Source organism: Typopeltis vanoorti, chromosome 18, assembly GCF_054136105.1.
Source record: "Typopeltis vanoorti isolate ZY-2024b chromosome 18, IOZ_Tvanoo_1.0, whole genome shotgun sequence".
In the NCBI taxonomy this organism is placed as follows: Eukaryota; Metazoa; Arthropoda; class Arachnida; order Uropygi; family Thelyphonidae; genus Typopeltis; species Typopeltis vanoorti.
The window spans coordinates 85,659,201-85,686,613 of record NC_143566.1 but is presented as its reverse complement, the minus strand read 5'-3'; the positions used below and the strand labels follow the sequence as shown (position 1 = coordinate 85,686,613).

At 36.5% G+C, this 27,413-nt stretch overlaps 1 protein-coding gene across 1 annotated transcript in view; it reads right to left on the bottom strand.

Annotated features, from left to right (window-relative positions):
- Positions 1–27,413, bottom strand: part of LOC150096886 (tubulin polymerization-promoting protein homolog) — a 90,799-nt gene that overhangs the window by 28,986 nt on the left and 34,400 nt on the right. Inside the window, exon 2 of the mRNA XM_090408499.1 lies at positions 13,841–14,079. Within this exon, the coding sequence (XP_090264625.1) occupies positions 13,841–14,079 (239 nt within the window). The remainder of the gene's footprint in view (positions 1–13,840; positions 14,080–27,413) is intronic.

The following is a 27,413-nucleotide window of genomic DNA, read 5'->3' as shown; positions in this document are numbered from 1 at the left end:
GTGGGACCATAGGCACAAATAAGTCTCACTGTCCAGTTCTCCATTCTCATATTTGCCCACATCACTCTACTTGAGTCTGCCTGCCATTCAAGAAGATTAGCCTCATATTTAGTGTTGAATACAATGGCTACTCCTTTTCCTTGATTGTCATTTCCTGAATATAACATTTTGTATTTATTGCTCAGAAAGATCTTGCCAGTTTTTGTCTTTTTTGTTTCAGTCACCCCTATTATGTCGATCTGGTACTTATCTAATTCCTCAGCTAGCTCCATTTCTTTGCCATTCAGGCTTCTTATGTTGATAGTACCGATCTTTAACTCTGGTGGTGTTGAGTTGGGGTGTGTTTTCAGATTTGTTCTCTTCGTCCTGGTTCCCTAGCGAAAACAACGCAGAGGGGGGCTTTGTTTAACTGGGCGACGCCCCAGCCGGCATGAAATTTTGTCATATTGTACTATCATTTTTTATTTTGGTTTAACTAATAAGAATACAATTTGGTCGGCTAAATCCCAAATTGCCAGCCCATCGTCGTTCGTTCAGTATCCAGGTAGATACCCAACAGGGTGCACCACGAGAAGGTGAGGATTGGACATTAGGTCAGAATCCCTTATTGGTTCCTTTAAAGGCCATGTGGAGGTCTCCTCTCAGTTATACAGCTTTGACCCTTAAACACCCCTGACTTTGTGTATATACAAAGTAAAGATTACAACTTGCATATAAGCTATATCTAATGGAGTACAGGTAACTCTCGTTATACTCATTTCATTTCAGTACATAAGGATCTATCCAAGGTCAAGGAAGCTTTCACACCTTGTTTCCTCTTTCAGTCCACTGTGACCTTAGTGCCTTAGTGATCTATCAAGGAAGCTTTCACACATACACCTTGTTTCCTCTTTCAGTCCACTGTGACCTTAGTGCCTTAGTGATCTATGATGTATTGCATTTATATATAAATTTGATGATCTGATGAACGATGAAAACTTGCAGCGACACCTTTTGCTGCAAGTTGTGGGTGGTTCAACAGCTATAAGTCACTATGCATTCCACATAAAACCCAGGATCACTGCAGGGATACATAGTAAAGGCAAGATTGCCTGTTGTTTGGAGAGCAAATAAAAAGAGCTAGATAACATCACAGATTTTCAGTGAATATCTTTCAGGAGAGGTACAATGTACTAATCTTCAGAATGAAGAACAACTTTAAGAGTTTATTTGTTTTATTTGTATTGAATATTTTGTTTAATAATCTTACGCCTTAAAATGTATGAAAAATAGGTCCATTTTTCATACATTTCTATTCATCTTAAAAGATGGGAATTTCACTCATTTGGGAATGCAACCTCTCTTATCCCATGTTATAAGCTCCCCAGTTCATGCATTTTCAATATATGCAGTGATTCTCGAGAATGCAACTCTTGCGTATAATGAGAGTTACCTGTATTATGTTCCATTTACACCATATAATGAAGCATGCTTTTTTTTCCCCCTAGATCTACAGAATTTAAATACACATTATGATTTCTCAACTGTTTATCTTGAAGTAAAAATTGCTCCTGATAAACGCTTATTTGGCCTGAATCCAGTGTGTTCTTTCCCAAGTTTCTCTTCGGCTTTCCTTAACCTCTTCTCAAGTGTACATGCATAAATCTTACTTGGAATCATTAGGGAAATTCCTCTGTAATTCTTGCCATTAGTTTTATGTTTCTTTTTAGTGATTGGTACTACTGAAAGTTCTCTTCCACTTTTCTGGAAATTGATCTACTGACCAAGCCATCTTAATAATACATTTATACTTCCATATTTGAGGATTTCCAATTGGCTATTATCTACTTCATCTCCAATAATGAAATGTAATCAAAACACTGTTCTTCCTGGATATATATATATTTTTTTTTTATATTTATATTTTTTTTATATTTTATTTATTATTTTATATATTTTTTTTTTTATATATTTTTTTTGGGGTGCTTAAGGGTCAAAGCTGTATAACTGAGAGGAGACCTCCACATAGCCTTTAAAGAAATGCAGAGAACCGACCAGGGCTTCTGGCCTAATTTCCAATCCTCACCTTCTCTTGGTGCACCCTGTTGGGTATCTACCTGGATACTGAACGAACAACGATGGGCTGGCAATTTGGGATTTAGCCGAACAAATTGTATTCTTATTGGTTAAACCAAAATAAAAAATGATGGTACAATATGACAAAATTTCATGCCGGCTGGGGCGTCGCCCGGTTAAACAAGGCCCCCGTTGTTTTCGCGAGGGAACCGGGGCGAACAGCGAAAAGTCAGCTACTGGAACAAATCTGAAAACAAACCCCAACTCAACATCACCAGAGTTAAAGATCGGTACTATCAACGTAAGAAGCCTGAATGGCAAAGAAATGGAGCTAGCTGAGGAATTAGATAAGTACCAGATCGACATAATAGGGGTGACTGAAACAAAAAAGACCAAATCTGGTGAGATCTTTTTGAACAATAAATACAAAATGTTATATTCAAGAAATGACAATCAAGGAAAAGAAGGAGTAGCCATAGTATTGAACACAAAATACGAGGCTAATCTTCTTGAATGGCACTCAGTCTGGTGAGATCTTTTTGAACAATAAATACAAAATGTTATATTCAAGAAATGACAATCAAGGAAAAGAAGGAGTAGCCATAGTATTGAACACAAAATACGAGGCTAATCTTCTTGAATGGCACTCAGTCTCAAGTAGAGTGATGTGGGCAAATATGAGAATGAGGAACTGGACAATGAGACTTATTTGTGCCTATGGTCCCACAGAAGGTTCTACTAAGGTAGAAGTGGAGGAATTTTTTGAGGCTTTAGAAAAAAACTGACACAATGAAAAAGGAAAAGTTGGTCCTTGTTGGGGATCTAAATAGCAGTGTAGGAAATGATTGTGAGACATACAAAAATATTTGGGGAAAATTTGGAGAAAAGAGCAAAGCTAATAATAATGGAAAATATCTGTTGGATTTCTGCTCAGGACATGGACTAGTTATTACTAACACCATGTTCCAACATACAAATGTGCACAAATTCACATGGAGAGAAGAGGAAGAAATAAGAAAAGTCTCATTGACTATGTTATTGTTGATAGTGATGTATTCTCCCTGGTGCAGGACACCAGAGTGTACAAAGGATTTGAAATTGGAAGTGATGACTATTTAGTCTTAACAGGATAAAATTGAATTTCAAATTGAAAAGAATAACATGTAAGAAAGTTTTAAAGCGAATAAAAGTTGAGCAGCTCTCAGATGTGAACTGTAGACTAAAATACACAAAGATTATTCAAGAAAAAATGAAAGAATTTGAGAACAGGAATCAAACCTTGGAGATTCAGTGGCAAACTTTGAAGAAAACATTGATTGATTCTGCAAGAGAGGCATGTGGTGAGGTTGTGTGCAAGGATAAAAAAATCAGAACTCCCTGGTGGACACAGGAAGTTAAAGAGGCAGTGAAGGAAAAGAAGAAAGCATATCAAAAGTTCCTGTCAAATAAGTCAGCTTGTGCTCTTAGGGAATATAGAGACAAATGCAAGAATGCTAAACACTGTGTAAAACTAGCTAAACAAAAGTCATGAGAGGACTTTGGCAAGAATATAGAAAATAAACATCAAGAAGGTGGCAAAATATTCTGAAGGTTGTTGAGGAAACTTAAAAGGTGACATGAAAATGGGAGAAAAAGATATCCTTGAATTATGGAGTAATTACTTTGAAAAACTGCTAAATGAAACAAGCAGAGATGACAGCACAGTGATAAAAAACAATGCCCAGACATGCAGTCAGGAATACGTATCCATATTTGAAGTAGAAAAAGCCATCAAAGGCTTGAAATGTGGAAAGGCAGTAGGAGTAGATGATATTCGACCAGAAATGCTGAAGTATGGTGGTATAAGAGTCTTACAGTGGCTGCACTGCATAGTTCAGAAAGCCTGGATAGAGGGACGAATTCCCGATGATTGGAGTAGAGCTCTCATAGTACCAATATATAAAAAGGGAAATAAAACTGAATGTGAGAATTACAGAGGTATTTCCCTACTGAGTGTTCCTGGCAAGATCTATGCAAGTATACTTGAGAAACGGTTCAGAAGAATTGTGGAAGAAAAGCTTGGTGAAGAATAAGCTGGATTCAGGCCGATTGAGGCTGTTAGGATCAGATCTTCACTTTACGACAAATAGCCGAGAAAGCATGGGAATATAACAACGATCTGTATTTAAGTTTTGTCGATTTGGAAAAGGCATATGACAAGGTGCCAAGAGAGAAGCTATTCAATATGCTATTATATGGTGTCAATGGGGCATTATATCAAGCAATACTTAGTCTTTATTTGAGTAGTACGTCAGCAGTTAGAATTGAAGGAAGTACAGGAAGATGGTTTAATGTTAAATCTGGTTTGAGACAAGGATGTACGTTATCCCCTCTGTTATTCATTATCTATATGGATCACATTATGAAGGAAAGTGGAATTAAACATGATATCAAAATTGGAGATGTTAATATCAGCGCTTTTCTTTATGTGGATGATGTTATACATCATCATCATCAAATTCCTGCCATGTACCCTCAAGGGGTGTACAGGATATGACAGTACTACATGAAAAAATTACATCATTACTAACTTCCTATCTACAATTTTCCTCCAAATCAGTCTGTTACTTGTCAAGACTCCAACATTATCAGATCTTATATTTCTATCGTCTAAGGCACTTTGTACAGTATCAATCCACCTATATCTTGGTCTTCCTCTGGGTCGTTTTCCTGCCAACCTGGCAGAGAACACTTGTTTTGCTAATCTTTCCTCTCCCATTCTATTTAAGTGACCATACCATCTGAGTTTAGCTCTGCTAACGCATTCCTGGATGCTGACAATGTCAAGTTCTTTCCTAATATCCTCATTTTTAATATGATATTGCCATTGATGCCATCTGTTCACGCCTCTAATCTTTCTCAGGACTCTCATATCTGCGGTCTCTAGTCTTTGGTCAAGTGTTTTACTTCTGACCCAGCTCTCAGATCCATAAGTTAAAATTGGTTTGAACACTGTCTTGTATACAGCTAATTTAGTGTTCCGACTTATTTCTTTCTTATTCCATATGAATTTATTCAATTGACTTCCCACGATACCAGCTTTGCTGATTCTGTTGTCTATTTCTATATTTAGTTTACCATCTTCAGTAAAAATTGTGCCTAAGTAGCGGAAATGTTTTACTTGTTCCACAGGTTCTCCATTCACAACACAGTTGACATTTTCAATGATTCTGCCTATTTTCATTGTCTTTGTCTTTTTATTGCTGACCTTCATACCATATCTATTACAACAGCTATTCAATTTAGTCAGAGAAATTTGCAGACTTGTAGCGGATTTATTTAGAAGTATAAGATCATCTGCATAAAGCAAAGAGCTGACATTAACATCTCCAATTTTGATATCAGGTTTAATACCACATTCCTTCATAATGTGATCCATATAGATAATGAATAACAGAGGGGATAATGTACATCCTTGTCTCACACCAGATTTAACATTAAACCATCTTCCTGTACTTCCTTCAATTCTAACTGCTGACTTACAACTCAAATAAAGACTAAGTATTGCTTGATATAATGCCCCATTGACACCATATAACTGCAGGAAATTGAATAGCTTCTCTCTTGGCACCTTGTCATATGCCTTTTCCAAATCGACAAAACTTAAATACAGATCTTTGTTATATTCCCATGCTTTCTCGACTATTTGTCGTAAAGTGAAGATCTGATCCTGGCAGCCTCTATTTGTCCTGAATCCAGCTTGTTCTTCACCAAGCTTTTTTTCCACAATTCTTCTCAACCGTTTCTCAAGTATACTTGCATAGATCTTGCCAGGAACACTCAGTAGGGAAATACCTCTGTAATTCTCACATTCAGTTTTATTTCCCTTTTTATATATGGGTACTATGAGAGCTCTACTCCAATCATCGGGAATTCGTCCCTCTGTCCAGGCTTTCTGAACTATGCAGTGCAGCCACTGTAAGACTCTTATACCACCATACTTCAGCATTTCTGGTCGAATATCATCTACTCCTGCTGCCTTTCCACATTTCAAGCCTTCGATGGCTTTTTCTACTTCAAGTATGGATATGTATTCCTGACTGCATGCCTGGTCAGGGTTTTTTATCACTGTGCTATCATCACTGCTTGTTTCATTTAGCAGTTTTTCAAAGTACTTACTCCATACTTCAAGGATATCTTTTTCTCCTGTTTTCATTTCACCTTTATCATCTCTAATTCCTTTTACAGCACTCTTTCCTCCATTCCTAAGCTTCTTCAAGAACCTCCAGAATATTTTGCCACCTTCTTGATATTTATTTTCTATATTCTTGCCAAAGTCCTCCCATGACTTTTGTTTAGCTAGTTTTACACAGTGTTTAGATTTCTTACATTTGTCTCTGTATTCTGTAAGAGTAAAAGCTGACTTATTTGCCAGGAACTTTTGATATGCTTTCTTCTTTTCCTTCACTGCCTCTTTAACTTCCTGTGTCCACCAGGGAGTTCTGATTTTTTTATCCTTGCACACAACCTCACCACATGCCTCTCTGGCAGAATCAATCAATGTTTTCTTTAGAGTTTGCCACTGAACCTCCAAGGTTTGATTCCTGTTCTCAAATTCTTTCATTTTTTCTTCAATAATCTTTGTGTATTTTAGTCTACAGTTCACATCTGAGAGCTGCTCAACTTTTATTCGCTTTAAAACTTTCTTACATGTTATTCTTTTCAATATGAAATTCAATTTTATCCTGTTAAGACTAAATAGTGATCACTTCCAATTTCAAATCCTCTGTACACTCTGGTGTCCTGCACCAGGGAGAAAACATCACTATCAACAATAACATAGTCAATGAGACTTTTCTTATTCCTAGCCTCTTCTCTCCATGTGAATTTGTGCACATTTTTATGTTGGAACATGGTGTTAGTAATAACCAGTCCATGTCCTGAGCAGAAATCCAACAGATATTTGCCATTATTATTAGCTTTGCTCTTTTCTCCAAATTTTCCCAAAATATTTTTGTATGTCTCACAATCATTTCCTACTCTGCTATTTAGATCCCCAACAAGGACCAACTTTTCCTTTTTCATTGTGTCAGTTGCTTTTTCTAAAGCCTCAAAAAATTCCTCCACTTCTACCTTAGTAGAACCTTCTGTGGGACCATAGGCACAAATAAGTCTCATTGTCCAGTTCCCCATTCTCATATTTGCCCACATTACTCTACTTGAGACTGACTGCCATTCAAGAAGATTAGCCTCGTATTTTGTGTTGAATACTATGGCTACTCCTTCTTTTCCTTGATTGTCATTGCCTGAATATAACATTTTGTATTTATTGCTCAGAAAGATCTCGCCGGTTTTGGTCTTTTTTGTTTCAGTCACCCCTATTATGTCGATCTGGTACTTATCTAATTCCTCAGCTAGCTCCATTTCTTTGCCATTCAGGCTTCTTACGTTGATAGTACCGATCTTTAACTCTGGTGATGTTGAGTTGGGGTTTGTTTTCAGATTTGTTCCAGTAGCTGACTTTTCGCTGTTCGCCCCGGTTCCCTCGCGAAAACAACGGGGGCCTTGTTTAACCGGGCGACGCCCCAGCCGGCATGAAATTTTGTCATATTGTACCATCATTTTTTATTTTGGTTTAACCAATAAGAATACAATTTGTTCGGCTAAATCCCAAATTGCCAGCCCATCCTTGTTCATTCAGTATCCAAGTAGATACCCAACAGGGTGCACCACGAGAAGGTGAGGATTGGACATTAGGTCAGAAGCCCTGGTCGGTTCTCCGCATTCCTTTAAAGGCTATGTGGAGGTCTCCTCTCAGTTATACAGCTTTGACCCTTAAGCAGATGATGTTATACTTCTAAATAAATCCGCTACAAGTCGCAAAATTCTCTGACTAAATTGAATACCTGTTGTAATAGATATGGTATGAAGGTCAGCAATAAAAAGACAAAGACAATGAAAATAGGCAGAATCATTGAAAATGTCAACTGTGTTGTGAATGGAGAACCTGTGGAACAAGTAAAACATTCAGCTACTTAGGCACGATTTTTACTGAAGATGTTAAATTAAATATAGAAATAGACAACAGAATCAGCAAAGCTGGTATGGTGGGAAGTCAATTGAATAAATTCATATGGAATAAGAGAGAAATTAGTCAGAACACTAAATTAGCTGTATATAAGACAGCATTCAAACCAGTTTTAACTCATGGATCTGAGAGCTGGGTCAGAAGTAAAACACTTGATCAAAGACTAGAGACTGCAGATATGAGAGTCCTGAGAAAGATTATAGGCGTGAACAGATGGCATCAATGGCAATATCATATTAAAAACGAGGATATTAGGAAAGAACTTGACATTGTCAGCATCCAGGAATGCATTAGCAGAGCTAATCTCAGGTGGTATGGTCACTTAAACAGAATGTGCAAAGAAAGATTAGCAAAACAAGTGTTCTCTGCCAGATTGGCAGCAAAACGACCCAGAGGAAGACTAAGATATAGGTGGATTGATACGGTACAAAGTGCCATAGATGATAGAAATATAAGATCTGATAATGTTGGAGTCTTGACAAGTAACAGACTGATTTGGAGGAAAATTGTAGATAGGAAGTTATTAATGATGTAATTTTTTTCATGTAGTACTATCATATCCTGTACACCCCTTGAGGATACATGGCAGGAGTTTGATGATGATGATATTTTTTTTTTTTTTAACTCTGATTCCCACTCATGAATAGTGTAAACCTGCTATATTACATCTGTACCATGTTTTTACTATTCTGTTTTGCTTATCTCATGTAATAAATAATTTTCAAAGTTCATACATTCAGAATATGTATGTCACTGTCTAAACACAGTATTGATATGCTGTAGGTTTTGCAATTTTTCAGTGTGTGTGCGTGTGTGTGTGTGTGTGTGTGTGTGTGGTGGTTTATATAAATCTTAAATATTTATGCTGTCTTCATCATCTCTCATCTCCAGTTCCACTTCTGATATTATTTACTCTAAGTGTTTTCATTAGTCTTCAGAACATATTGCTGTGTTGATATTTATTTTCTGTATTATTCCTGAAGTTCTCCCAAGATTTTTGTTTAGCTACTTAGCTGCATAGCTTTCACATATTTTTTTCTGTATTCTATAAAAGGCACACAGTGCTTTTTTTTTTTAATATCATTCACAAAACCTGTAGCAAATAAATGCTGTGGGTGTGTGGGCTATGGTCAAGAGCAAAGTAATCTGTTGATATTCTTTTTAAAAAGCTGGAGGTTGTAGTCTTTAGGTAATACTTTATGGAAGGCTGTTCCAAAGAACCAAAGTAGGTGGAATAAAAGATGAATAAGAGTAGCAGGTTTGGTGAGTCAACAGCATTCAACTGTAAAACAATATTGGGTAACTGTGCTCATGCTATTTCATGCTAGGCAGAAATGGGAACATGAGGATGCCAGTTCTGCTGAACAGTGTTCATCAAAATATCTGTAGAAGAAAGACAATGCAGAAATTGATCATCTATGAAACAGTAGCCGAAAAGAGAGAGAGAGAGGGAGAGAGTATAAGAAAGGGATCATCAATCAATTGAACTATCCTTCTTCTGAACAGCATCAAGAATTTTTAGAAGTTTTGCAAGGCCACAATGTCTGCTCTACTTCTCACAGCCATTTCCAACTTTGCATCATTGGCAAACAGCTGCACATCTCCAGTTAAGCTGGTCCCCAATGTCATTAATGTACAAGTTTAACAATAATTTTCCCAAAACAGATCCCTATGGGACTCCACAAGTGTCCTTCTTCTTCTTTTGGGATACCACTCCTCCATATACAACCATTTCTCATCTGAATGACATGGCATAGGAAGTAGTGGCCACATACTCTCAACAGATGCCTTAATGCTTCTGTTCTAGTAGACTAATTGCCAGAGCAAGCAATTGAGCTGTAACAGTACAAAAGCAACTCTGGCTAGTTCTACCTTTTAATGTACAGTATTACTGCAATGTCCAGATGGGATTCTAACTTAGAGGCTTTCATATGGATGTAGAAGCCTTCAGTCCTCATTCTGCTGGAATGTAATCTAAAATGTAGACAATTAAGCCTGGATTTCTAGGAGTTCTCATTGTGAATTTCCTTTACTGCACAGAGGATGCATGTACAGGACTTGATCATATAAGAACAGGATTTTATGACATACTATGCAGTGCTCCTTTAGGATTTATTCAAGATTTTACAGTTAAGACAGTCATAGTTATCCCTGCCCATTACCCACTTACTCTCTGAATGATATTCTTCACTTAAACATTCGGAGCACTTGGCAGCAATCACAGTGTATTAAAATCTCTTAACAGCTATTGTGATGCTAATTATTTAAAGATATGGATTTCCTTGGTCCATTCTAATTCTGAGTTGGCTGTTTGTTTGTTTGCCAAAATGGTTATGCCAGATGGACCAACTAGAAGGCTGCACAGCTGTAACACTTAAGATATGACCCTGGTGCTGGTCCAGGCTCAACTGTTTCATCAATGGACAGTTTCACCCAGTCCTGGTGCAGTGCCATATATATATATATATTCACTCTGTACTTCTGCCCAGTGTCTTCAGTCAATCCTTATCCCAAGTTACAGATACATTTTGCTGACTTCTGATACTTACATTACTCTATCAACTAGAGGCTGTTAACCTTGAAGACCTGGTGCAGATGTGGGTACAGTCCAGTGTGCAAATCGCACTCTCAAGTTTTCAAGAGCTGACAGAAGTGCTCCAGCCATGTGAGAGCATTATACAAATAGATGAGTTGTTAATATACTTCATGTACACAGTACCGTCGACAGGGTGTAGCATAGAGGCAGCATGCCTCTATGCTACACCCTGTCGACACATGCCTCACAGACACGCTTAATAAGGGCGCTTGTTCAGCCATATTGCGGTAGGCACCATAGCTAACAATTCCTGTTAGCGTAGCAAGTGCAGAAAGACTTTTTTCTAAGCTTAAACTGATTAAAAATTATTTGTGAACAGCAATGACCCAAGAAAGGTTGGTTGGTCTAGCAACTATATCGATAGAGATGCACATAGCTTATAATTTAAATTTAGAAGAGCTTATAAACAGTTTTATTGTGCGATATCCCCTTAGAGCAAACATTTAATTAATATTATTATGTAATCGTTTTGCATTAATGTTTCTCTTATAATAAAAACAAAATAGCAATTGGAGATTTTCTTATATTTATGTCTTAAAATCCATCAGGAGCAATATTTAATTGTTTGCCTCAGGGCATGATCTAATCTTCCGACAGCCCTGCATGTACAAACTTTCCTGGTATGGATATGTGGATAATTATCACTCATATTGATGTTTAGTGGAAAAAAGAGATGTCTAAAGCTAATAATTAACTTAGTTTATTTAGCTAATTAGATTACTAAGTTAATATTTTACTCTATCACCAAGGTATCTTCATGGGCACAAACATATCCTTCAGACCCGTAGCAGACAGTATTGGTTCCTCCATTCATAAAGTGGCCACTAAGCCAAAGAACTTTCCCCCAACCTCCATTAATGGCCACACTTCTTCCCATATAGAACACTCTGGGCATCTCAAATCTTGCTTGTTGGATATGACTTCCAGAGTCACTAACATCATGGTCAGTTTTGATATAGCCTCCCTGTTCACTAATGTACCTCTGAAAAAATCTTCAGAACTCATTCGGATTTTATCCTCCAGACATATCAGTCTTATTCACCTTCACCATGCTCTCTATTTTATTCAGCAAGAAAACCTACAAACAAATTGAAGGCACAGTTATAGACACACACACTCTCTCTCTCTCTTTCCTCCCTTCCCTCCCTACCTTGCCTATTATGACATGGAACATTTTGAAAACATGGTCCTAAACTCTGCCCCTCTCAAACCCACAACAATATGGCTATGCTATGTTGACAGTGTTCTCCATTTGGCCACACAGAGGGGTATGTTAGAAACACTTTTAGCACACCTGAACAGCCAACACCCAAGGATCCATTTTACTACTGAGTTGAGAAAATGAAAACAATAATTGTCTTCCCTTCCTTACCACTCTAGTTACCCAGCTACCAAATGGATCCTTATCCTTTTCAATCTATAGAAAACCACCCACACTAAAAGGTAAGTCTGTCACCTATAACACCACCACCCCCTCCCAGCAGCATGATGTTATCAAAACAGCAGAGCAAGAACCATCTTCTTCCACCATAACAGCCTCTCAACCCAACCTTCTCCCAAAATCCAGAATACACAAAATCTATTGCCATTCTCTACATCTGAGGGGAAACCTCCAAAAAAAAAAAAAAAAAAAAAAAAAAAAAAAAAAAAAAAAAAAATGCACACTCTTAAAAAGGTATACCATACAGACCTTACCAAAAATTAGCTCCCCTTACCCACTCATCTAAAGATCCTGTGACCATCTGGGACCATTCTGGGATTTATGGTATCTCTTGCAAGCTTAAATACTTCAGATGAATGGAAAGAACTGTCAATATCCATCTTGAAGAACACAGAAAATATGCCCTTCATATACGCTGCAGTCATTCCAGGGCAGACCATGCTACAGATACAGATCACAATCCAATATGGAAAACCTCCCTTCTATATAGAAACAGATTTAAATCAGAGAGATTATTTCTGGAATCTGCCAGAGCACTATAACATTTCCCAAACTTAAACAAATTCGACTGCACCACATCGCATCACCAAAAATCTGGGAGACCTTCCTTTTTGAGACCTCAGCAATTGTCCATCACCACACCCAGTGAGGGTATACCAGTCAGGACTGTAAGAAGAGCTTGTCCTTTTTTTTTTTTTTTTTTTTTTTTTTACACCTATAGTACATTCATACTGTGGATGGAGTAAGGTTTATTTTTTTCTATTTCATTTATTAATTTTATATATATTTATATTTTTTATTTTTTTTGCACACTGAAGCTCATGCCGACAGTGGGCTCGAACCAGCAACCTTTTTGGTTGGTTGCTGATATGCTAACCATTGTGCTGGTGATCACTCTGTTTGCCTTCCTACTAGTCTGTAGGAAGGCAATATGTTTCTTTGTTCCCATGAAGATGCCTTGGTAACCAAAACAAAATATTGGCTTAGTAATCTAATTATCTAAATAAATTTAGTTCTGCTGAAAAGATCCTTTACCCAAGCATGAGCAAACCTTGTTTGCTCATGCTTGGGTAAAGGATCTTTTGTAGTATATAATTTGTTTAAGGAAATAGTTGTAAATGTTTTAAGGTTTTTTGCTATTTGAGCATTTCAAGGTTCTGAAATTAAGAAAAATGCATGATTGGCTGTAATTGGGAGAGATATGAATAAAATTAGCTATTAGCCAAGGGTCACTGATACATGAAAGATAGTAAGAAATATACCAAGACATTCTGGCATTATCAGAAAACTTAGAAGATAAAAAACTGTCTACTCCTCATGCAATGATTGACCTGAGAAGTAAACTGGACATTGAATTACATAGTACAGAAGCAGACCAGAGGAGGCATTGCTAAGAAAGATCTTTTGTTCCACACATGCTCTGTAGAAATCTGAGACAACTTCTTGGAGGTTCTCCAGAATTCCAGACCATTAGTCTAGAGGTGCAATGGCATGAAATGTGTGGCAGAATCTATAATGGCAACCACAGATTTAGATCTCTTGGATTTATGACTACAAGTATGAGATTATAAAGCTTTGTAATGATTATCATAATCACTTCAAAAATTCATTCTAAATTGTGATAAGTTGATAAAAATCTTGTTAATATAAAAAAGGTTATGAGAAAATCATCCGCACTTACTTAGATACCTGCTTGAAATAAATTCCAGTATCAGTTGTGGTGATCTTTTTGCCATCAATTACTTTTGCTTGTTTGAACCATTTGTCACTGTTAGACAAGGTTATTGCTTCTCCTGTGCTTTTAGTATCACCAAATTTAGCAAACAGTTTAAATTGGCTGTCAAAGGTTGGTGGATGAGAAGTTGGCGTGCTGGGAGATGATGAGTTGGGACTGTTGGAGTTGCTAGATGGCGTTGTCATCTATTCCAATGGGGTGAAAAGTTATTTTCAATTTCTACAGATTTGATTTTTTTTTTATTAAACACACTGAGTAATCTAATATATAAATATATATATATATACTGAATATTATCATTATTGTACATCAAACTATTTAAGTACATTACTTATTCAAGCTCCTCTAAATTTAAATGAACCTATGGAGTTATTGTAATAACTATGATAGGTTTAGAATATTAGGAGAAAATCATTGCAAATTATTATGTGGTCATTTTCTTCCTAATAATGTAAAATTATTCAATTTTCTCATAAAAACAAGTTATTTTTATTGTCAAAATGTTTTTAAAACAGATAGAGGGAAATGTGGTGGGGTGTCCTGTTTCTCCAACTTTAACCAACTATTACATGGAACATTTTGAACAACACATTCTTAATATATTTCCCTTGCAACCTTCTGTCTGACTTATACATTGATGATGTATTTGCTGTTTGGAACTCTTCTTTACCACAGCTTTATGAATTTCTGGAGATAATTAATTCAATACATCCTAAAATTAAATTTACCCTTGATGCAGAAAACATTCTGGACAAATCCTCATCTTATAGCAACTTGATGGCAGTCTACATTTCTTCATATGTAGAAAAGTAACTCAGTAAAATGTCCGAAACAGAGTGCTGAGTGGAGACCAGTGGCGCACTCAAGATTTAATCTTGGGGGGGGGGGGGGGGGCGAGTTAAGTATACGATTTAAGAATACACACTGTGCATTGCATATGACCTATGACTGAGCATCTGCAGTGATCACCAATACATGATACCCATGATTTCCTTTGGCCTGGCTTGGACAAACGAAGTAGCATTCGGTCCGATGGAGCAATACTTCGTTTGCCTTGCATTCAACAGTGGTCGTGATTCCCTGATTCCTGAGAGCTATAGGGTATTCCCACCTTATGTGACTGCTAATTCATAAGCAGTATAGAAATAGAAGACAGGACACAATATAAATAAAAAATAAAAAAAATTTTATTGGGAAAAGATTTTTAAAAAATTTTCTAGTGTTTTTTTTTTCCTTTTTTTTGGGGGGGGGGAGTCAAAGGCCGCTTGTCCCCCCTCCCTAGGTGCGCCACTGGTGGAGACCACCAGAAGAGAGGCATCCGGAGAAAAAAAAAAAAAGTCGCTTTGAGAAGTCAAAAGTAAAGACGATGCTGATTTGTTTCTTCGATTCCAAGGGCATTATCCACAAAGAATTCGTTCCGCCTGGCCAAACGATCAATGGTGAGTTTTATCTCAAAGTTTTGAAGCGATTGATAGAGAGAATTCGTTGCGTACGGCATGAATATCGTGACGACCGACCGTTCGTCAAAACACACTGTCACTCTTGGCACTATAACTCGGCTTCTAATGAAACAAATGTCATAAACGGTTGACACAACACTAATGAAGGTTGCCGCTTCGACAACAAAAAGATACAAGTGGCGCCACTAGTTTCTTCTATTTTCGAAAACTTCGGTTTCTTTTTGGACAGAGGGTATATAAATAAATTAATAAATATATTTATATATCGAGAAAAATTGGGGATACTGCAGTTCCGCAGTGCCCATGCACGAGCCGCCCCTGGATAATATATACTAAGTATTTAGAGATATTAAAGGCAAAAATCATCTTACTTAAGTAAGATTATTAAGTAAGATAGGAAACCTGACTAAACACGTCTGTTGCTAGGCGATATTTTGGCTTCCGATTCATAAAAGAGTGCTATTGAAGACGATACACATTTTTTGACATGATTTACAGCATCTTATATCAGTAGCTAAGTCAGAAATTGTACCGTACTTTATTGCATTGCTAGATGCAGTAGAAACAGTAGGATTATATGTTATCAGTAACAACATTAAACCTAGACAGTTTACTTCAGATAAGATAGTAAACTAATTTTTAAAGATCAACTATTAGTACTTTAGAAGAGGACATGTCACGTCTTTATATCTATTCCTAACACAGAAAGCATTACCTTCCAGAAGCATATTTGATCAATATCTGAAATGGAAACAGCTTTTGAATACATTCATTGCCATTAGTTAAAAAAAAAAAAAAAAGTCGTGCTTGGTCTTACTTCAGATTTTTTTTTTTTTTTTTTAAACATAACTGCCACATACGAAAATTTGTAAACCTAGAGTACATGAAAACAGTGAGTGGGCTAAGAATTTTTTTCTTTAACAATTTTATATAATATTTAACACTTCATACAATGTGCAACCTCCAAATAATACAACTGTATTAGCAAGAGTCATAAAAGTTGATTATCGAAATAATTTAATAAAATATTACTATTCTCTTTAAAACCTTATATTAAAATAATATGTACGTCTTTTCATGACAATGAATGATAGGAAATTATCATTCATTGTCATGAAATATCCTTAAAAAAAACCTTGGAAACAAAACTCCAGAGCACGAAGTGCGGCATTATTATTATTATTATCATTTCTTTTTAAGTTAAACTTTCTGAGATTTTTTAGACTCGGCTAAAATTGACTCGTATTTTTTTGTGTGCTATAGATGCCTGATGGGCAGAAATTTTAGTTCTTAGGGATTTCAATTGCTGAGTTTTTTCTGTACCGTTAAATGTAATTGTGCAATTCACCCATTCGTTACTGAGAGATAACCCCTGAGTTTTGTGAAGTCCTAAGTACCCTACTGATGAACAATCAACCTAAATATCCATTCTTTGCTATGAGCCACTTATGTTTTAACTTGTCAGGGGGATGTAGGAATGACAAACGACCAATGCGATGTAGCATTGGGTGTGGGGGGGTGCAATCTTTGGTTTTGAAACTTCGAAACCGAACATAGACGCAGGTCATTGCCTAGTTTTCTGAAACGAAAATGACAAGCTGCTATTTTTTGACCGAAAGCTGGAAATGCATTATAAGTCTCATTATTATAATTCTTATAATTTATTATAATGAATTAAAAATTTTTGATAGTTTTAAAAAAGTACCAGGGCGTGGCCCTGGCCCAATTACACCCCTGCTTAAATGAGAAAACAGAACAGGTTTTGGAAGTAAGTCCCCCCCCCCCTCTATGATGAAACTCGAGTTTTTAATCCAGAAACTTAGAAATGGCTGAGCGCGCGCGAGTACATACAAATAATACTAGTTAGGATTAGGAAACAGCGCCTGTTATTAGCACGTCGTAGGAATTCACCCTACTGGCGCGATGTAGACTGGCGTTTTACCTATCACGTGAAAGTTCCGGATTATCTGACCCATAGCGCAATTCGGTACTAATGTATGATCAGTTTACAATCTTTCGTGCTGTGTGTGTGGGGGGGTCGAATAACTATTTTAACGAACAGACAGATCTTTAGAACACACACATAAGTTACCGATATGAGTGCGAAATGTAGTTATGTAAGCTCAAATTAGCACAAATTGTTAACTGACTGACCAAGATTATATATTCCCGATTGAGGGAGTATTGTTTGAAAAAATTAGCAAAATATCTTGTAATGATTCTATTTACATAAAATGGAAAAATCGACTTGGTGTATTTGTGTTTTGTTCAGTGGCATAGCTAGAGCTTTTGCCGCCCCTCTCAATATACACGAAAAATACTACAAAAAGTCAAAACGACGTATAGGGAAAACACTATATATATATATATATTTTTTTTTTTTTTTTGAAGTAAAACTTTAATTCCAACATTGTAAAATGTTATTTTCTTGCTTTTCTGCTAGCGAAATCGTCGATGATATTGGCGAAGTCTATTTCATAGTAATGTAGGTAATTCTTAATCAATTTTAATTTAGAAAAACTCCTCTCACAACTAGCAACATTTACAGCAATTGTGAGGAAAATTCGCAGTAGTGTATTACAATATTTGGAACTGAGTTCTCGAGACTGGATTTTAGAATTAACTGCAAAAGTTCAAAAAGGTTCAAAGTACCGCCCCCTCTAGCTACGCCAGGTTTTGTTGCCAAAGGAAATTTAATAATCAATTGAATAACACAGATTTTCTTCCGACACAAATTGTGCAATTTTGTTAGATTTTTATTTTTAAAGTTAAGTTTCATCTGTAAATTATATAGTAAAAAAAAAAAAAAAAACGAGAAACACATGGAAAATTAAAACTAAAACAGTCGTTAAATAGTGTAACTTGAAGTGTACAAACGGAATATTCTCTTCAATATTATTATTGTTCAATATATTAGTGCTGTTAACAACAAAACAGGAAGAAATTATCACTACTTACATAATGGAAATACATGAAGTATTTTTTGTTACTTCTTTTACCCCCATCAACGCCTCACTGATGTAGAGGTAATATTCTCGTTCAATAATATATAAATGCCAACGACCTATGCTAGGTCATCCAGAAAAGTTGTGGAGAAAGTCCAATTTTAGCGAAGTGTTGAATATTAAATTTTGCCATCAGCCAAAGGATCTCTGCAAAAATTTATGACGGGGGAAAGACCCAAAGAATTAACTATGAATAGATAAATTAAATATTTAGGGTTAAATCCGGTCGAGAGACATAAAAATGTATTTCTATCCAAGACAAATCACTTCATCCAACCCGGAAATATGTTCCGATGAAATCACTTTCATAATTATTTGCGTCTTTACTTATATCGTTCTCAATTATCTTTGATATAAGCTGAAATATAGCTCGACAAATATTGGAACTACGTTTAAACCTAATCACACATATATATAAACGTTATTATTATTACTTTTTTTTTTTTTTTTTAATGTACACTTGTTACTTGGAAAGCTTGCTGCTCTATTTCTATGTGCTAAGCAACACCAGCGCACTTAACGAAATAATAGTTCACACATTTCTCAGAAGAATTTGAAATTTTAAAAAATAAATAGGAAGTCAAGCGTTATTCGCATTTTTTTAATTTATTACTTTTAATATAATTTTGCAACAATAAGCAAGCGCGTCTGTTTCGTTTTACTCCTATAATAACTCGCTCTGGTTAAACATATTTTATTAAAATTTAAACCAAATCCAAAGTACTGGGACGTCAAATGAGAGTTCCTAGCTCTAATCGGAGGCAAAAAAAGCATTTCTATCGTTCGGTTTTCCATAGTTGTTTATCGCCATGTTCACTACTAATATTCTTAAGTATAATTTAACAAATTTCACTGCAATAATAATAGAAATTTTTAAAGACTTTTTTTTTATATAAATTCCTCAAATTAAACTAAAGAACTGATTCTCGTAACTATCATGATACAATTCATTTAACAGGAGACGAAGAGGAGATTTAACAAAAGTTAATAAATTAGTTTAAGAAATATATGAAATAAGATAGAAGTTTCTTCACTTAGCTGGACTGGGTTCTACTAGAAGGCACAAGAAAAAACATAGTAAAGAACAGTGAAGTAGTAGCACTGCTAGTTTGCCCACAATGATCGCAATGGTCAATTTTTCCAGCGCTAAGTTAGTTGGTCCCAGACTGTGGAAGGTTCATTTTTTTGTGGTGCTAAAACTTTTCCCTCACAAAGTCTCCAGTACATGTAACACGTTATTGTCGTATTAGTAATTACTCAAATTCACAACTACTATGAATTCGTGGAGTTGATATCATTGCCACCCAGATGGATGGATAGATACAATATATATATATATATATATATATATATATATATACTAGGGGGGTATGCCCCCGCTGGCGCCTACGGCGCCCAACTCTCAGTGTTGCGGACTGCTAGGCCGGTTCTCCTTGAATTCTGATGACTCGAATTGTGAAGACTCGACACTCAGGGTGGCCCCTGAGTTTCAAAAAACGTGACATAAAAAGGCTTATCATTTTATATATATAGGGTAAATATATATATATCATCAGCCATTGTCGATCCACTGCTGAATGAAGGCCTTTCCCAGATTACTCCAAATTTGTCTGTCCGTGGCTCTCCTTTCCTACGTCACTTCTGAAAATCTGATATCAATCCGCCGTGATTTAGGTCGACGTCGTGGTCGTTTTTCCTGTCATGGAATCCAATCCAGTACTTCTTTTGTCCATCGTTGATCTTGTCTTCGAGCAATATGCCCAGCCCATTGCCACTTCAGATGTTTCATGATGTCAGAGACTTGGGTTTGATTTCTTATCCACGTATTCCTTTTGTGATACCAAGCATTTTATTTCCATATTAAATTGTGTTGTTCTTAATTTTTGAATTTCCTTTGCATTTAGTGTCCATGTGTCAATATAAGAGGAATACATTGATTAAAAACTTTTCTCTTCAGGCATAATAGTAGTTGGCTTTTGAATATTGAATATAATTTTTCAAATGCTTTCCATCCAAGGCATCGTGCGTCTTTTAATTTTGTCCATGATATTTTGTTCCATTGATGTGTGTTGTCCTAAGTATATGTAATGATCTACTTGTTCAATTTCATCATTATTGATATTTATTATTTCTGGTTGGACATAGCTATTGAACATAACTTGGGTCTTCTTTAGGTTTATCTTTAGGCCAGCTGTTTTGCTAGCAATTTGAAGTTCATGAATACGAGTCTGTAATTCATGCGCAGTTGAAGTAATATAGAATGGTAGGCCGATAATAATAATTAATAAGAATTTAGGCTCTTGTCTAGGCCTATGACAGATAACCCAAGAAGATGGATGCATCTACAAACCAAAAGGATCGAAGAAACGGAGGCAAACTGATGACACGCCGGGCGGAGATCAAAACACTTGGCCTAACTTCGTGAAGGAGGAAGAACAAGTCTTGGGTAACCATCCGTCCCATTTTTACAAAAAAAAAAAAAAAATCCTAGCGTCCTTAGACATGCTTTCGGGACGCCACTATGTCCCGTTTTTCAATATACGATTTCATAGAGGAATTATTTACATGAACATTCATAAAACATCTGTTTGCAGAAATAATGCTTGAGTTTTTTTTTAAGGTAAGAGCCAACCAGTCAAGATAGAAGCAGTAATAGACTGTTTTTAAGACTTAAATCATATTTTTCCATCGATAAATGCCCAATGGTATTATTTTGAAAGTCCGCTTTCGCTTATATTAATATATTTCTTACACAGTCAACGTAAACTCTTCAGAGAACTGCAAAAAAAGACATCAGCATTTGAAAGTTGTAGCTGAAATTAAAATGTTTATTGATTTTTTTTAAATATTTTATGTTGTGACTAAGTGGTTTTTGATATATCGTAAGAGTTTAAAAAAGTAATGGTAGGCTGTTATTTTTCAAAGGCTGACTAACCGAATCAAGATGCGTAACAGAAAGCTAAATCTAGAAATCAACCCCGTTGACTGTCATACTCCTTGTATATATATACAAGAGCAATATGCGGAGGAGGACGTCAGGTTACCAAACGTCTAGGCAAAGAAGAGTGTGTCTCCTTTTCACGCAAGGTTGTCATCTTTAAATATAGTTAATATTGCTCGATTTCCTTAGAAATAAAAATGACGTACTTTATATTCAAAATATTCAAACACTTATTAAAAACGAATCTTTTAAACATCTTGAGTCGTCCATTTATCCTCTCTTTTTCTTTCTTTTTTGCTATCGTTTTTCTCGACATTCTCTGATATCTAGTCACCCTGTGCATACTGAAAGGGTCAGGCCAACAACGTGTTCACATATTTCGATTAGTGACGTTTACTAGCGTTTATTCAGCGATGGTTCAACAGCCGACTTGAAAAGAACATGATCTAAGTAATTTTGTGAAATTGCGCATGCCCAAAAAACATACGATGTCACTAACTTCTTATAATTGGACTATCAGTCAGAGTATTATTAGCGCCACCTCAGATCTGCAATGTAAAATGTATCATATTCATGACATAAATTTGGTTATGAGACATTACAGTATAATAATTAATAAACAAAATTGTTAAAATAATGGAGAAGAGAAAAGGATGAGATATGAGATGAATATCTAGCATTGTTGTTTACGGTTAAACCTTCAAAAATGCATTTCCTCAGATTTTTTGTGGTAACAATAAAGTTATAGGGAAAATAAACTAAATCTAGGTGATTAAAAAGTTCAATGCGTCTGTAATTGCAATTACAATATATAAAATTAACTACATGTTACATATATAAATTGACGTGTTCAAATGTCATTTAAAACAGCGCTTCCCAAACTGTGGGCCGTAAGTTTTGTTGAGGGAACCGTGAAATAATGAAAAATTTTAAATGTTTTAAGACTAAGTAGTTTTTTTTTTTTTAATCTTAAAAGAAACATTTAATTTTTATTATTTCTTTTTTGTTAATTTTTATATTTTAATGGAAAAAATCACGCACTGGTGTTGGTTCACAAATTTTGCTTCCTGCGTTTTTCGGCGCTTAATGAATATTAGTAAATATATGCTTATTCACATTTTGCGTTTGTAAGCACAAGAAAGCTTACAAACGCAAAATCTTGAATATTTATTGTATTGAATATAAATACAATAAATTAAAATAATATATGTCAGTATTACGATTTTTTTTCGATGGGGGGGCCGCAAAATATTTTAATTTTTCCAAAGGGGGTCTTTACATCTATAAATTTGGGAAGCACTGATTTAAAGGACTGGAACCTTAAACAAGAACGGAAATTGCTATGTACACATATAAAAACAAGTATAGAAATGATCGGACACAATACAAAAAATATGGGTTCCGCAATAGCGTTTATGTATAGTTATTAATTCATTGTATATATTGTATGGTCGTTCATTAGAGCTGCGATTGTGCTCACTTAAAAGTCATGTTTTACGTTCGTACTCCAGGTGCTTATTTATTGTCGTTCGCAACATAATGTTAGTTCGTTGAAAATATCCTTTAATATCATATTTCATTGAATTCCATTTGACAGAAAGGAAGTTTTTTACTTACGCATCTTTATGAATAATTTTATTGAAATTTGCAACTAAAATGGTTCGACTGTAACTAAAATTGGCAAATTTTTAGTAAAATTGACTTAGTATGAAGTCCAACCTCAAACTAAAAATAAATAACAAAAAACGTCAGGTGTTAAAAGTGACTTTCTGAGAGGGAAGAATGAGCAAGACTCAAATATTTGATTATTTTGTGTAATTTTTTGTTCAAGTTCAAACGCTGAGTGGTGTATGCTAATAATGTTGAACATTAGGAAGACGTCCAAGAGCAAAAAGGGATGAAAATGTAATAACAAGGATTGAGTGTTACTAAAATAGAGCCAAAGGCTTCATTTCGGCGACGCAAAATTATATAAATTAAGTGGATGTTAAATCCAACATCATTTCAAAGCCGAATACAGAAACTATAAAAGTTTCGTGCGAAAATTGACCAAAGAGCTTGCGAGAATACACCGCCGCCATACTACGAGTTGCCCTGGCCGAACCTAATAGGAAAAGCACCGGTATATTGCCTTCTATTAGTCCAGTTCGATAGGTTTCACTGGTCTGACAACTGTTTCAAACGTATTGGTTTTCGTCAGAGACAGTTTAACTAAAGGCCTCTCTAAAAATTAGGAGATCTTCCCCCCCCCCCTCCGGATCACTCCCTACGAGTGACTGAAAGATTGTCCAACTCAGCGTTGGTTCCACTCATTGACAGGCTCACCCCACCACTGAGCAGAACCGCTCATATTCCAGGGAAAAGCACTCAGGCAAACGGGGGGGGGGTAGGTTTCTTCCGGAAGAAACCTAAACCTAAGAGAGCAAAAACTCTCGGTACTAATGATTGGAACTTCTTTGGGAGATGAACCGAGTCCTTGACTCTTTATCCCTTCATCTGATTTTAGCTTGTGTATGAGATTATTCTGGGTAAATTACCTGCTCATTGTGAGCATTGTAAGCCGTATTAGCTTTATCTTGCGATGGAGGATTTTGGTTTTTTATGTTTGAAATGATCTGAGGGTTTGTAGTCTGCTGCCTGTCGAATTAGCTGATTTGGGTGATTATCTGTGCCTGTGAAGAATTTTTCTGCAATGCCTGTCATGTAGGTCTTGATATCTGGAAGGTTGGCTTCCTGGTGTAACTGGAGGTTTCTCATGAACCAAAGGGCATTAAATGCCATTCTCAGACATTTGCTCTGGATCGTCTGTAATCTGTTGATGTTGCTTTTAGCTGTGTGTCCCCAGGTTGGTGAGGCGTAAGTGAGTTGTGGTCTTATTACTGATTTATATATAGAGGAGGATTTTGTTATTTATGTTTAGGAAGCTCTTCCTATTCAAAAGTGGATATAGTTGTGCTATTGTCTGACTTGCTTTGGTGGAGACACTATTTATGTGTGTCTTGAAATATAGGCGTTTATGAAGATGAACTCCTAAATATTTTGTAGAGTTTTGCCAAGGGATGATTTTTCCAAACATTTGTATGCTTGTGTTCGGTTCTGCTTTACGTCTGGTGAAAAGTACTGCAAAGCATTTTCCTGAATTGATGGCAATGTGCCATTTGGTGTACCAGTGCTCTAATTCATTAACTGCTCTCTGTAGCTTGTTTGTGGCCAAATCTGGACGGAGGGATCTGGCTATGATAATTGTGTCGTCGGCATAGAGAGTGGTGATGGATGAGAACAACTTGGGGAGATCCGCCATGTATATGGAGAAGAGTAGGGGAGATAGCAGAGATCCTTGTGGGACTCCTGCCATGACTTTCTGTGGATCTGATTCCATTCAGTTTTAATTTAAATTTTCTGTTACTCAGATATGATTTGATAAGCAGAACTAGTGGTATTGGGATTCCTACTTGGTGTAGCTTGAAAATTAGACCATGATGCCAAATTCTATCAAATGCTTGTGTTATGTCCAAGAAGACTGCGTCAGAATGTTGGTGCCGTTCATACCCTTGGGTGATGTATTCAATGAGTCTGTAAATTTGGATGGTCGTAGAATGCTGTTTTCCGAATCCGAATTGCTCGTCTTGTATGACTTGGTTGTTATCTGTTGCTTCTTGAATCCATGTTAGTAAAGCGCATTCGGCTATCTTGCCTACACATGATAGAAGGATGATAGGCCGATAGTTCTGTGAGAATTGTGCATTTTTTCCAGGTTTTGGAATTAGGAAGACATCTGCAAGCTTCCATCACTCTGGGAAATAATTTAGCCGAAGGATGACATTGGTGATGGCTACCAGATATAAAACCCCTTTACGTAAGAGTAGCTTGAACACCTTGTTCCTTATACCATCTGAACCGAGCCTTTTTGTTGTTTAGTTTTCTTATGATGTCATATCATATATTTCTGTTAGTGACACGGATTTGTTGTTGGATTGGAGTGAAGCGTTTTGAGTTATTTTACGCACTTGGGTGTGGATTTTTCTTATGAAGTTTAAATCTACATTGGCATAATTGGGACTGCATTGTCTTTCTAAGCTGTCTGCAAATGCTTCTACTTTTTCCTCGTCACTGTAGGCGACTCTATATTCTCCTCGGATTGGGGGAAGCGTGTTACGTTTTGAACGAAGTGATCTCATCATTCTCCACAATGATTAATCCTCTGTGTTTAATTGGTGTATTTTGTCATTCCATAGTTCGTTACGGTGATCCTTTAGGGCATACAGAACCTGGTTTGTAGCTCTGTTAATTGCCTGCTTATCTGCGGGATCCAGTGTTCTGTGATATTTTCTTCTTAACCTGTTTTTCTCTCGGATAAGACATTTTATGTCCTCTGGGAGTTTATTTGGTGGTGCACATTTGGTTGTATGTGTTACCTGTGATACTGCTGTTAGTACTTGCTTTTCAAAGATTTTAACTGCTTTTTCTATGTCTTCAGTGGATATTATGGGAAACGAGGGAAGTTGTTTCCAGTTTATAAAGGTGGAGGTATTTTCCGTTAAATCTTGTGTGGTGCCTAGTTGCAGTATGATGGGGTTGTGATCAGAACTTAATTCGTTGACTGCATGTATTTGATAGCTGTGCGCTATGTTTTTTTAATATAGCTATATCAAGTACATCAGGACGTCTGGTTGCTCCGTAGTGTGTTGGTTCTGTGGGTCCTATTATTGCTATGTTTCGTGAAGTAGTATAAGAGTTGGTATTCTTCCATTGATATTTGAGTGTCTACTATTCCAGGCTGAATGTTTGGCATTAAAATCTCCAGCTATGATTACTGCTTTACCTGCATTTAGTATTTCATCCAGATCTGATTCTAGGAGTTTTTTTTATCTGGGGGTTGTATGCTGCAAATATCATGATATTGTTTTGTTCTCCACGTGTGTTTCAATTCCTGTTGTTTCCAGGCAGTTCCTCCTCCTCTTGCATGGGTTCTATCTGTGCAGTACATGGTATAGTTGTTGATTCCTGTCTTGTCAGATGGACGCAAATGCTTCATTTACTAAGATGATGTCTGCTTGGGTTTCTGCCGCGAATTCCTGTAGTTCTATTGCTTTGTTGGGCAGTTCGTTAGCATTCCAGCTGATGATCTGTAGAGTTGGGTTTTATTTTGCTTTTATCCATTAAGGATTGCAGAGAATAAAATCTGTGAGTGTGTTTTAGAATGGTCCTTGGCCTCTTGTGTTGGGTCAGTTTGTCGGATTTCTGCAAGCATCTCTCCTATGCAGCTTGTTATGTAGAGGTGATTGGTCCTGCTGGTTTGCTGTGGGTGGTTTGTTTTGGGTTTGGAGTCTTGTTGTTGGGTTGGTCTTGCAACTTCTGCATATGTTCTTCCGTTTGTTGTGGAGGCTGTGATTTGTTGGGTGGGTCTGCTTTCTTGTATAGGCTTGCTGCTTTGGGGTTGTATCTTTTGGGTTGGGGGATGTGCTGTACACCCTCTGTAGTTGGCGGGGTGTGGGCCCCCTCAATTAGCACATTTCGCTGGCTGGGTGCGTGGTTTCTTGCATTCTAGTGTGGCGTGTTTTCCTCTGCATTTCACGCATCGGAATTCTGCTTTGCAGCATAGCTGTGCATGACCGAATTTCTGACATCGTGTTGTTGTGGATTTGCGTCTCAGAGATTCTACTTTTATAATTAGGTAGCAAATGGTTTGGAGGTCGTATATATCTTTCTGGTCTTTTGAGATTTCTACTAGGATCAAGGGATAAGGAGTCTTGTCTGCTCTGTGCATTCGGCTTACTTTAATGGGGTTAAATCCTTTGTTATACAGGTCTGTGGTGACTTCTGTTGATATTGTTTCTGTGATTCCTCTTAGTACTACTTTCAGATGTTTGTCGCTGTTGAGTTCGAATGTGTGATACAGTAAGTTGTTGTTATCCAAGAATTTTGTTATGTTTCTGTAGTTGGTCGATGTCTTAGGTATTCCTTCTTCCGTGTTTGTTGCTTTTGTGAAGGTGATTCCTGTTGTTTTCAGAGCGGTGGCGATCGATGTCAATGCTTGGCCCTTAGGATGACTGGGGGCATTCTTTCCTTTGTTCCTTTGTCTGTTTCTCTTGTTTTGGATATTTCTGTCGTGT